General features: G+C 45.1%; 2 protein-coding genes across 9 annotated transcripts in view; one reads left to right on the forward strand and one right to left on the reverse strand.

The window, feature by feature from the left end:
- Positions 1 to 883: 883 nt before the first annotated feature.
- RPS24 (ribosomal protein S24) lies at positions 884 to 7,710 on the reverse strand. 6 transcript variants are annotated; one of them, XM_010363240.2, is made up of 8 exons: positions 7,566 to 7,710; positions 6,125 to 6,190; positions 5,822 to 6,031; positions 4,246 to 4,356; positions 4,116 to 4,118; positions 3,585 to 3,602; positions 1,355 to 1,376; positions 884 to 972 (listed from the first exon to the last, which is right to left on the reverse strand). In XM_010363240.2, exons 1-6 carry the CDS (start codon positions 7,566 to 7,568, stop codon positions 3,597 to 3,599), a joined length of 399 nt encoding a protein of 132 aa, XP_010361542.1. In that variant the 5' UTR covers positions 7,569 to 7,710; the 3' UTR covers positions 884 to 972; positions 1,355 to 1,376; positions 3,585 to 3,596. The 6 variants fall into 6 exon arrangements, with proteins under 6 accessions (XP_010361542.1, XP_010361545.1, XP_010361543.1 ...); XM_010363243.2 differs by lacking the exon at positions 4,116 to 4,118; XM_010363241.1 differs by lacking the exon at positions 3,585 to 3,602.
- A 4,168-nt stretch (positions 7,711 to 11,878) lies between these two features.
- POLR3A (RNA polymerase III subunit A) overlaps positions 11,879 to 12,847 on the forward strand; it is a 51,914-nt gene continuing 50,945 nt past the window's right edge. For all 3 annotated transcript variants that reach the window (XM_010363238.2, XM_030940190.1, XM_030940192.1), the window contains exon 1: positions 11,879 to 12,050. In XM_010363238.2, the coding sequence (XP_010361540.2) occupies positions 12,007 to 12,050 (44 nt within the window). In that variant the 5' untranslated portion in view covers positions 11,879 to 12,006. The remainder of the gene's footprint in view (positions 12,051 to 12,847) is intronic.

A 12,847-nucleotide genomic window follows, 5' to 3' on the forward strand; every position in this document is an offset into this window, starting at 1 on the left:
AAGACCCCATTCTTCCACACTAGCAAGCTATTTCCCGGTTCTAGCAAAGGAGTAGCAGATTCCTTAGCAAGAGAACCCACAGGTCCAGAGGCCCTACAAACCGAAGTAAACAGCCTCTGTAGATACAAAAACAGAACTCCAACCACTCCCTGGCCAGCAGGCCCAGCCCCATGACTTAACTCTTCATAGCCCTGCCCTCCTGTCTGTAGGTGCTCCACGCAGGGGCTCTCACCATCTTTTCTCCACAACATTCCACCCTTCCTTCCTGCAACCTCAACCCTTCTGCCTTCATGGTATTGCTTCTCCTGGGTCCCCTTCATGCCCAACCAGGTCTCAGTTCTCTACTGCTTCCTGAGATTTCTCCAGTTTATCTAGACATGCTACTTTTTAAAGACACTCTTAGCCGGACGTGGTGGCTCATGCCAGTACTTTATGTGGCCAAAGTACAGCACTTTGGGTGGCCAAGGTGGGAGGATGGCTTCAGCCCATGAGTTCAATCAAGATCAGCCTAGGTAACGACACTAGATCCTGTCTGGACAAAAAAAAAAAAAAAAAAAAAAAAAAAAAAAAAAAACCCTCACTGTAGCCTCGAGTTCCTGGGCTTCAGTGTAATCACCCCACGCAAGCCTCCCAAAAGTGTTGATTACTGTGAGCCACTACACTGCATCCAGAGCGGCCATGGTTCTTACACAGCATTTACAAGTTTGACTCCCAGATGAACCCACCTAAGCTATAAACCAATCAGCAAACAAACACCACCCCATGACATTAAAAGTTTTCACTGAATGCTTCATGGAGCATGTGAACTTGGGCAGCAACTGAAATCAGCAGACTAACCTCCTAGCAGTCCCAATAAACCACAAATACATTTCAAACAACCAGACACATGAAAGTTTTTAGTTTATTAATCTGCTCGTGAAAAATCCAAACTGGACACAGGTAGCCTTTACTGCAGCACCTTTACTCCTTCGGCTGTGAATCAAGAGAAAGAAGTTTAGTCAGCAACTGCCTTTAAAATTCTTTAAAGTCTTAAATTCCAAAAGTAGTAACATTCATGCACCACAATTACTAGTAACCTAGAATATCAAGTTATTTTGATGTTATATTAACACAATGTAAGCATCAAGAAATAAAACTTACAAACATTCAAGTTAGAAATAAAACAAAAATGGGCTAAATATTGCTAAACCTTAAAAACAAAACCATGTCACTGTTTTTTAAAAAGTTACAACTCTTCAGAATATCTGTAAATCTACTTCTAAATGTACTACACATGATCTGCTTTTAAATTGCTACATCAGTACACCAAGGAGTCTAGTGATCTACATGACTACACGAAAAGCTTGAATTATACCTGTGATCCAATCTCCAGCTCACTAAATCAGTGGTGGGGAAGGGAAAAAGAGAAAGGAGGGAAAAGAAAGATTTCATTAATAGTCCCTTTTCAAACTCAGAAATAATCTGCATTTAAGTGCATGCAATCAGGTACCTTAACGTTGACCATTTTGTTCTTTGCAATTGTATACAGAGCACTCCTTCGAGACTCACTGATTTTATTCCTCCCAATTCTGACAATACCTTCCCTGATTACTGTAGTTCTTATGCAAACAAGGTAGCCCAACTTCACAATGAAGAGATCATTAAGCCAACGTGGTACCCAGGATGGCCTTGCCCACTTGTCAATGAAGTACATACCTGAGCCTCTGCCCCTCTGCTCTGCCCAGCAACACTGTGCTGGACACACACCAGGAACAGACATGAGAATCATTACAGATTCAAGTCTAATTTAACCTCAATGGGAGTGCTCTAAATGATAAGTCAAGTCTTTTAAAAGCTGCCTCAGTTCAATAAAAGATACTATTCACAGCCACAAAAGTAGTGCAAGTTAGTATTTAAAGAGAGGCATCAATTTAGCTGAACTAAAAATACAATTGCTCTTCAGATATGAGACTACTAATGCCTTAGTATAAGTAACTTAGTATATAACTCCACTGCAACCAAAAGGCAACAACAAACACCAGTTCTAACATCTGAACAAAACTGAATTAAAAGCAATATTGCTATGGCATTTCTTTGGAGCCAAAGAATTTATGTGAATCGAGAGCATTGATTTTTCTAGCTGGCTTTTCAGAACAGTGCTGGTGAGAGGCACCAGTGTAACGAAGCAGGAATAGTGGTGGCTCAGGTCTCCACAGGTAGCTCCTCCGTACATGTGGGACTCAAAGGCTAAGCGAACTAACTCGTAGGACTCAAAGGCTGGATGAAAAGAAGAATCAATGTGTTAAATGTCCTTCAGACCTAGGTCAGAGGACAAATTTTGACTAATTCTTTTGCAACTTCTCTCAACAGGTACAATCCTGACAAACAGGGAGCAGTTAGTGAGTAGTTCTGCTGGCAGTTCATTCATTACATACTCCATGGCGCTGGGACGTCAATGTGATTACAGTCCTGGGCAGGCAATCCCAGGTTTACTGCCTTGCCTGGCACGGAATCACTGCAAAAGGATGCCACAAGAACAAGGGCCTTCATTGATTCAAAATCCCACTATGCCCACCCCACTCCTACCCCACTTTACACATTACAATTTTAGACTGTTCAGATGTACAAAATTTGTTTTAAATCAGGTAACAGGCTGGGCACAGTGGCTCACACCTGTAATCCCAGCACTTTGAAAGGCTTAGACAAGAGGATCACTCAAGTCCGGAGTTCAACAGCAGCCTGAGCAACACAGCTAAATACTGTCTCTACAAAAAACTGGCAGGGCATGGTGGTACATGCCTGTGGTCCCAGCTACAAGGCTGAGGTGGGAGAATCACCCAAGCCCGGGAGGTACAGTAAACCATGATCATGCCACTGTACTCCAGTCTGGGTGATGAGAGACCCTGTCTCAAAAAATAAATAAATGAGGTAATGGGCCATTTTAACCAAGTGCTTGTGGGAAAAAGCATATCCACCAAAGACTTTGATATGAATAATTACCTCAAAAATTTTCTATTAAAAAAAAAAAAAAAAAGACACCAGGCAGAAAGTTGGAGATTAAGTAATTAAAAAGCAATGGAAATGGTAAAAGGCAGCTCTGCATGTATCCAAACAGGACAGAGGCTTTGCCAGATTTCACAGACTAGTTTATTACCAGACCTGCCAGGCTGGTTTCATGGCTCCAGAGAGGACTGCTCCTCGGATAAGACAGCCCTTCCCAAGCCCAGTGTTAACTGAAGCCATTTCCTAAGTATGTGGATACAGCATTCCCCAAGTGCAAGTTAAACGGTGCCTACTCGGTAAAGCACTCACCTTCCTCCAGTGAGTCACTTCACATGTAACATGCATTTTGGAGTTTCCAAAATAAACATGATTTTAAAAGTTGTCTCCTTTGCTCATAATATACTATCTTAAAACATATTAGGTTAGTGCAAAAGTAATTGCAGTTTTTGCCACCACAATTACTCTTGCACCAGCCTGAATAGCACTGGCATTATAATCGACCATACTATAAAACTGTCATCCAAAGGCCAACATGCAAAGCATCATCAAAGCAAACTCAGTGAAGGTGATGCATCCCCACACCGTGCTTACAATCTCAGTACCTGCCAGACACTTCATTTCTGATGAACAAGAAATCCAAGAAAGTAGAGAGGAAAAGCAAAAAAACAAAAAAAAAGTTCACAGAACACTTGATTATTTGTTAATTTAACAACCCAACACCTTAATTCTATTCAATGATTTACAATGTCCAACTATTTACAGCTAGCAAAGCTGGTAAAAAGCTGCTTAACGCTAAAATCACTTGTCTTGGCCAACTGGAGAGGAAAGCAATCCTGAGATCTCAGTTGCCTCTCCAGTGTGCCAGGAAAACACGGGCCACATTGATCCAACTGCTTCTTAAACCAGTGTCCATACTAACAAGTAAAATCACAGGGAATGAGATCCGCTCTGCATTGAAGGTTCTATGCCAATTAGTAAAATTAAAACTTCTTGTGATAGGCTTGAAAGGTGCCCACCAGGATCAACGAACCAATGTGGCCCCCCGATTGTGCTGTGAGGTGACAAGGGGTGGGCCAAGCTACTCTACTGAGGTGTTAAGACACTATGCTACATAATTTCTTAAAACATGTTACCTTCTGTAATCCAGAAGAAGAGGGAAAAGAAAAAACATTAAGAAACGTTATTTAAAAAATAAAATTCCTTCTTTCCTAGAAACTAAAGACCTACAATTAATGATGTTTCTGTATTTTCCTTGAACTATACCTTTTTGCCAGCACCAACATTGGCCTTTGCAGTCCCCCTGACTTTCTTCATTCTGTTCTTGCGTTCCTTTCGTTGCTTTCTTGAGGTCTTTTTCTTCTCATACAGGCCATGCTGAATGAGAAAAGAGTACATCCAGGTGACTTGCAAACATTAAAATCATTACCCACCACTCTGGTAGGGAAACTTACCCAGTCTGCGCTTAACAAACACAACTTTCTAAACCAAAACTTTACAAGTATATTCAATACATGTTTTTGCTAGAACAGAAAGCATCATCAAGGGATTTTAAGTATAGAATAGCCTCACAGGAAAACAAATGGTCCACTCAATACTCTCTGAACAGGAAGTTTGGGAGACTGGCTGTTCTTGTCCAGACTTGAGCTCACAGATCACTATTTTTTTCTTCTTTTGCACTACCAAAACAAGGCACCTCCCAAGTGGCTGAGGGATCTCTTCCCATTGCAGCTCCCCATTACTCCCTGCTGACAGAGAAGCCTTTACAACCCCCACACCATGGAGATTCCGATCTACTCATCGCCACTCTGCCCACCTTTGCACTTGCTGTTCCTGGGGCCTACAAGACTGTTTCTGTATCTTTACAAAGACTACTTTCAAATCTTTACAAGGATCTCAGCTTCAATGTCACCAGCTCAGCAAGGTCTTCTGAGAACATGAATGCAAAATCAGTTAAAAAATAGTGCAGCCTCGGCTGGACGTGGTGGCTCACGCCTATAATCCCAACACTGGAAGGCCGAGGCAGGCGGATCATGAGGTCAGGAGTTTGAGACCACCCTGACCAACACGGTGAAACCGTGTCTCTACTAAAAATACAAAAATTACCCAGGTGTGGTGGCACACGCCTATAATCCCAGCTACTCAGGAGGCTGAGGCAGAAGAGTCGCGTCAACCTGGGAGGCAGAGGTTGCAGTGAGCCGAGATTGCGCCACTGCACTCCAGCCTGGGAGCTAGACTCTGTCTCAGGAAAAAAAAAAAAAAAGTGCAGCCTCTATCTATGACATCACCAGAATTTTCCCTCACAGCTATCCTATGGGAAGATTCATCTAACAGCATGGGGTAAAGTGGGATAAAGGAACAAACAAAAGAAGCACTTCAAGGTAATGATGCTTACTAGAATGTATACTGGGGAGCTTGCCCAGATCACTGCTATAGTTCACTCTGCAGTGCTTGACACTCAGTATACAATCAAAAACCTTTCCTGGTTCCTGACTACCTATGGGTTTAAGCCCAGACTCAGACTTAATCCAAACTAAATGAATTCGGTGCCAGGCTACCTTTCGAAACACATCCCCTTACCTCCCCTCTGGAAAACAATCCTTACCCCAGCCCAACTCCAAGAACACTACTTCAGCTGCCCTTCTGAGCTCAGCTCAAATGCCAGACTTCAATTCTGAACCTCCGTACTCCACCTGTGCAGTTTATCAAATAACTTTTTCTTAATCCCTTCAGAGTTGTCTCGCAGACTGCTTGGTCTTGCCCATTTTACCACACTCACAACACAACGCCATTGAAAAACAAATGTCTTCAGTAGCTGATGAACACATGAAAAGACACCTACTCTTGCAAGTCTATGTTTGGGTTCATTTTTCTTTGCATAATCCAGGGAGTCATAAATCATGCCAAAGCCAGTTGTCTTGCCACCACCAAAATGAGTTCTGAATCCAAATACGAAGATGACATCCGGTGTGGTCTTGTACATTTTGGCTAGTTTTTCCCGAATTTCTGTCTTAGGCACTGTTGCCTTCCCAGGGTGAAGAACATCAATGACCTATAAGGAGATATCAAGTTTAGTGTTCACTATGATAAAATACATCTTCAGAGTAAAGGACAATTAAGCAAAGATTGACGTGCCCTTCCTTACCATTTGTTTCCTCTGAAGTAGTCGGTTGGTCATGAACTTTCTAGTGCGGATAGTTACAGTGTCATTCTGAAAACAAACACTCTGGTTAATAAAACTACTCAAACTTTTCTTGGCCTTGCTGTGATTTTTCAAGACCTAGAATGTTGCAGTCCAATTTGTAGCCATTAGTCATGTAGCGAATTAAAGTAAATAAAACCCACTCCGCAGGGCCAAACTCACAGGATACGCCTAACAGATACATAAAATACCAAGAAAATATAACGGTTTCACATGAATCTGTACAACTTACTTCACTAGGTTATGTGTATCTCTGGGGCAGGGTTTCTCAACCTCAGCACTACTGATATTTCCATACGGATAATTCCTGTTGTGGGGACTGTGTTTTAGAGTAACTATAAAAATCCCAGCCCTCTAACCACTAGAGGCCAGGACTTCCCACCTTTCCCAGTTGTGACAATCAAAAATGTCTCCAGACTTAGCCAACTGTTCCCTTAGGGGAAAAATCACTCCGAGTCGAGAATTACTTCTCTGGGGTAAAAACTGCTGTGGCTCATATATATTGCACAAACGTGACCCAAACCTTGTACTCACTATGTGCATGTGTCATCTATCCTTCTAGAATGGCCACAGCAGAAATCAGAGAAAACGGTATTCCCTTCTGAAGGACTGAACTGCACCTTTACTTAATACCTAATAAAGAATGTAGGCATTAAGCAATTTACGCTAACAATTTTACCAAAAAGGAGGCGCAAGAGACTTTCATAGCAGCAAATGACTTGCTAGAGTTTCTCCATTTCACTCTGAGAAACCACACTAAATTAAATCCACGTCAGTGGTACTCAATTCTTGGGGAAAAAAAAAAGATTGTAGATAAGGTTAAAAACGGATGCTGGAGAAGCTAATAACGCATGACTGAGGGCAGGACCACCTTTTTATAACATCCCTTTCCAGGGCCTGTTTCCCCAGTATGAAACATGAAGATCCATTCAGCTGACAAGTTTTCTAGCTTACACATGGGAATGGTTTCGCTTGCCTCAACTCGCCCAGGCGCTGCCGGTACCTTCTTCACCTCTTGGGCTACCATCACCTGCAAGCGCCTACCTAGCCCAATTTGGAACTGCAGATGAGATGTGTCTGCCAGTGTCCATCTATCCCGCCCCGCACCCCCATCCACTGTGCTCCACGAAGTCAACAAGCGCCAACAATTCCTGCACTGCCCAGGCGCTGTGACCCGAAGCCCAGCGTGTCCGGCTCTGCAGCGCAGCCCGCCAGCCCGGATTCCCTGCCAACAGCCCCGAGCCTCTCGACAACCATCCTCCGACAGAAACGGCCAGAGAAGAGCAACCGGCCTTCGCGCGCCTATAGCTCAGATACTGGGACCCGGGGACGAAGGATGGCTCGGATACGCGGCAGATGACTGCACCGGCCCAGGGAGACTCACCATGATGGCGGCCTATCTTCAGACAGTCAGGGAGGAAAAGAGAGCCGCTATTCGCCGGCCAATCATATCAACGCGCACGGAAGGACCCCGGGAAGCGCCGGCGTGGGGGCGTGGCCGCGCCGCGAGGCTGACCGCGGCGATGCCTGATTGAAGCTGCCTACGGCCCCGCCTCACAGACCTTTGGCCACACCCCTGGAACTCTAGACTGGCCAATCCGCAGGCAGAACAACTGGAGCCGACTAGGTTTACGCAAGCAGGTGTTCAATTTCAGTTCAATTTATTATGTTGAATTGTACGTATTTGAATTCCGGTAAACCAAATTAGTTTAAATTGCCTTCTTCCGAGTTAGAGGTGGGTAAACTTGGAAGGCATCTTAGGATATCCTCTCTAACAGTCTTCTGTTTATACAGCTAGGGAAACTGCAGAAACCCTGACTCTAAAACCTTTGTTATTTTAAGTACTTAACATTGCCCATTCTAATTTGTTATTCCTAAGTATTATTTTTTGAGACTTTTATGATGAGATTTTAATTTAAAAGATCTCTTTAATTTGTATTTTTCTGCAAATCTTGGTCCTTATGCAAAATTAGTGTTTGAAAAATTTGGCTGGGCGCGATGGCCATGCCTGTAATCCCAGCACTTTGGGAGGGCGAGGCGGGCGAATCACCTGAGATCAGGAGTTCGATACCAGCCTGGCCAACACGGCGAAACCCCGTCTCTACTAAAAAAAAAAAAAATACAAAATACAAATACAAAATTAGCCGGGCGTGGTGGCTAATGTCTGTAATCCCAGCTACTCGGGAGGCCGAGGCAGGAGAATCGCTAGAACCCGGGAAGTGGAGGTTGCAGTGAGCCAAGATCACGCCATTGCACTCCAGCCTGGGCAACAGGAGCGAAGAAAATCCGTCTCATAAAAAAAAAAGAAAGAAAAAAAAAAAACAAAAACTGGAGGCCGGGCACAGTGGCTCACGCCTGTAATCCCAACACTTTGGGAGGCTGAAGCAGGTAGATCACCTGAGGTCAGAAGTTCGATACCAGCCTGGCCAAAATGGCAAAACCCCCGTCTCCAATACAAAAAAAAAAAAAAAATTATCTGGACGTGGTGGTGCATGCCTCTAATTCCAGCTATTGGGGAGGCTGAGGCAGGAGAATCGCTTGAACCCGGGAGGCGGAGGTTGCAGTGGGCTGAGATGGCGCCATTGAACTCCAGCCTGGGCAATAAGAGCAAAACTCCATACCCTCCCCCTCCAAAAAAAAGGAAGAAAAAATTTGGTTGCTCCAGAAATATTTTCCTTAACGTGAAACAGACATGTAAAGAACGTAAATATACATATTCCAGAGAAACAAGAAGAAGAATTTCCCAAATGTTGGTGCAGACGAGGTGTCCAAGGTGCAGGCTTTGTGGACAGCTTTCCTCTTTTCTTTTTTTCCCCCCCTGAGACCAAGTCTCGCTCTTGTCACCCAGGCTGGAGTGCAATGGCTTGATCACTGCTCACTGCAACCTCTGCCTCCCGGATTCAAGCGATTTTCCTGCCTCAGCCTCTGGAGTAGCTAAAATTACAGGCCTGCGCCACCATGCCAAGCTAATTTTTGTATTTTTAGAAGAGACGGGTTTCACCATGTTGGCCAGGCTGTTCTCAAACTCCTGACTGCAAGTGATCCGCCCCTGGCTTGGCCTCTCAAAGTGCTGGGATTACAGGCGTGAGCCACCGTCCCCGGCCGACTATTTTCTTTTTATTAGTTTTTTTGTTTTGTTTTGTTTTGAGACTGCATCTTGCTCTGTCACCCAGGCTGGAGTGCAGTGGTGGGATCTTGGGTCACTGCAACATCTGCCTCCCGAGTTCAAGCAATTCTTCTGCCCCAGCCTCCCGAGGTGACCAACTATCCTTCTTAAGAAAATAGTCGGCTGGCCTGGCACGGCCACAGGCACGGTGGCTCACGCCTGTAATCCCAGCTCTCTGGAAGGCCGAGGCAGGCAGATCACGAGGTCAGGAGTTCAAGACCATCCTGGCCAATATGTTCACCCTGTCTCTACTAAAAATACAAAAATTAGCCAGGCATGGTGGTGCGCACCTGTAGTCCCAGCTACTTGGGAGGCTGTGGCAGAAGAATATTTATAGAGTGATTGCAATGTGACTGTTAACATTCTAATTACTTTTACCTTCATTTTGCTATTTAACCTTCCCACTGACTCTAAGAAACAGGATACATATTACTCATCCATGTTATAAATGGGGAAACTAACACACAATAAGATTATTAAATAACTTTCCCAAGTTCACACTTTATATATTTGTTTGTTTGTTTGTTTCTTTCTTTCTTTCTTTCTTTCTTTCTTTGAGGCAAAGTCTCGCTCTGTCACCCAGGCTGGAGTGCAGTGGCACAATCTTGACTCACTGCAACCTCCGCCTCCCGGATTTAAGCGAATCTCCTGCCTTAGCCTCCTGAGTAGCTGGGATTACAGGAATGCACCACCACACCAGGCTAATGTTTGTATTTTTTGGTAGAGACAGAGTTTCACCATATTGGTCAGGCTGGTCTCAAATTCCTGACCTGGTGATCCTCCCACCTCAGCCTCTCAAAGTGCCAGAATTACAGGCGTGAGCCACTGTGCCCGGCCTACACAACTTTATTTTTTATTTATTTTTATTTTTATTTTTTCTTTTTGAGACGGAGTTTCACTCTTGTCGCCCAGGCTGCAGTGCAATGGTGTGGTCTCGACTCACTGCAACCTCCACCTCCCAGATTCAAGCAATTCTCCTGCCTCAGCCTCCTGAATAGCTGGGATTACAGGTGCACACCACCACACCCAGCTAATTTTTGTATTTTTAGTAGAGTTGGGGTTTCACCATGTTGACCAGGCTGGTCTCGAACTCCTGACCTCAGGTGATCTGCCCACTATGGCCTCCCAAAGTGCTAGGATTACAGGCGTGAGCCACCACATCTGGCTGCCTACACAACTTCAAATGGTGAAAGCTAGACTCCCATGGTGGGACTGTGATTTCATAACTTTTGCTCTTAACCTCTAGAAAAGTCACTCACGATCCAAACCTTGTTGGTATAATATTGTCAACATTAGAGCCGGGTGTGGTGGCTCACACCTGTAATCCTAGCACTTTGGGAGACCAAGGCAGGCAGATCACAAGGTCAGGGATTCGAGACCAGCCTGGCCAACATAGTGAAACCCTGTCTCTACTAAAAACATAAAAATTAGCTGGGCATGGTGGCAGGCATCTGTAGTCCCAGCTACTTGGGAGGCTGAGCCAGGAGAATCACTCGAACCCAGGAGGCGGAGGTTGCAGTGAGCCGAAATTTCACCACTGCACTCCAGCCTAGGTGACAGAGTAAGACTCCATCTCAAAAAAAAAAAAAAAAAAAAAAATTGTCAACATTATTCCATTTTTAAGTGATGGAGTACTGAAATAACTTAGGAAAACCTGATATGTCTTGTTTTTTGTCTGTGACATTGTGTTTTGTTAGTGAGGAGCCATGGCGTCTGAAAATGAGAGAGCATCCCTTCTTAAAATTGAAAGTTGTTAAAACACTTTTGTTCAGTTCTGTTTTGAGTTTCTCACAAATAATGAGGACTTAGTTCTAGGTTGTATAGCGCTGAGCCCTGTGGTGATGTGACTTCCTTGCTAGGCTCATGCACTAATATATCACACTAGGACCACCTCCCACAAGTTGTCACGGACTATAGACAATTTATTTCAAGACATGAATGATCTTTACTTTCCATTCTCCCTTTTCTTCTGTAGATCACCATGGCTGTTTTCGCTCTAACAGATTTTCAGCTGTTTTTATAATGAAGAATATAAGTTTAATTCTTCCCCCCCCCCCCCCCCAATAACTCCATGAACTGGAAGCGCATGTGCGCCCGTATTTTCTGCTGTTTTCCTTTGTTGGTCCTCCAGATAGTGCCCTCTGTTGGATGGGCAGGTTCATTTCAGCCTCCACCTTCCCTTAAACAATTAGAAGCTCTTAATTTAGATGGTACTGATGTTAATGATGATGGTTTTCCATTTTATGCAAGTTTTGACCCTCTGCTTGTCTAAAAGTCTTGAGGCAAAGAGTTATATGCAGCTTCTCTGCAGGTGTCTGATTACCTGGAGAAATTGACTATAAATGGGATTTTTAAAATACAGCGCAGGCCTTGGTGCGGTTTCCAGGAAGCGCCACCAGGTGACGGTGCCGAGAAAGGGGGGGGAAAAAAAAAAAAAAAAAAAAAAAAAACCCGGCGTGCCGGAAGTCTCTCTTGACAGACAGACGCCCTGGCGAGTAGCGGAAGAGGAAGTGGACACGTGGGGGCACTCTACGGTGGCCGAGAGGATACCACAGATGTGTTAGCGGCGAGTCCAGACGCAGCCCCAGGAGGTGCGGGGGGCATCGTTTCTCTAATCTGGCCTCCCAAGTGGCAAGGAGACATCCCGGCAGCCGTCATCATGGTGAAGGAGCAGTTCCGGGAGACGGATGTGGCCAAGAAAATGTAAGACGGAGAAAGTGGCCAAAGGACTGAGAAATAGGGCAAGGGGTCCGAGATCAGCGGTCCGGGGTGTTGGAGGGTCAGAGATGGGGTACAATGGGAAGGGGAAGGCCACTACTCCATAGGTGTGACCAGCGCCCAGAAGTACCAGCGTAGGTCAAAGAGCATTGGTCAGGCTGAGGGGATTTCAGCACCTCGAGAGGTCCCTGGACTTGGGTGGAGAAATCGGAGTGGCCTGAGCCTTAATGATTTGTGCACCCTGGGCCAAAGCTCGCGTTCTCCTGAAGTCATACGATGATCCCTGTTCTTCAGCGAACCTATCCCCTGCTACAGCGAGGGGAGCAATCAGGGGTGGGGACTGTCTCTAATTCTGTCAGCCGCAGAGCGTCTGACACGAAGGCAGTAGTTGCTTACCAAAAGGATGAGGTTACCCACTAGAAAGCTATACCACAGCCCGACGAATGGCAGTGTCAGAAATAAAGTTGCTATATCCGGGCTTTTGCCTTCAGAAACACGTTATTAGGCGGTGGCTTCTTCTTAAGAGTTCTCAGAAAGAAAGTGAATCCAGCGGGGCGCGGTGGCTTACTCCTTTAATCCCAGCACTTTGGGAGGCCGAAGCGGGTGAATCTCCTGAGCTCAGGAGTTCGAGACTAGCCTGGGCAACGTGGCGAAACCCCGTCTCTACCAAAAATACAAAAATTAGCCTGGGTGGTGGCGCACGCTTGCGGTCCCAGGTACTCAGGAGGCTGAGACCGGAAAATCACTTGAGCCTGGGAGGCGGAGGTTGCAGTGGGCAACCT

The sequence above is a fragment of the Rhinopithecus roxellana genome, chromosome 11 (genome assembly GCF_007565055.1).
Source record: "Rhinopithecus roxellana isolate Shanxi Qingling chromosome 11, ASM756505v1, whole genome shotgun sequence".
In the NCBI taxonomy this organism is placed as follows: domain Eukaryota; kingdom Metazoa; phylum Chordata; class Mammalia; order Primates; family Cercopithecidae; genus Rhinopithecus; species Rhinopithecus roxellana.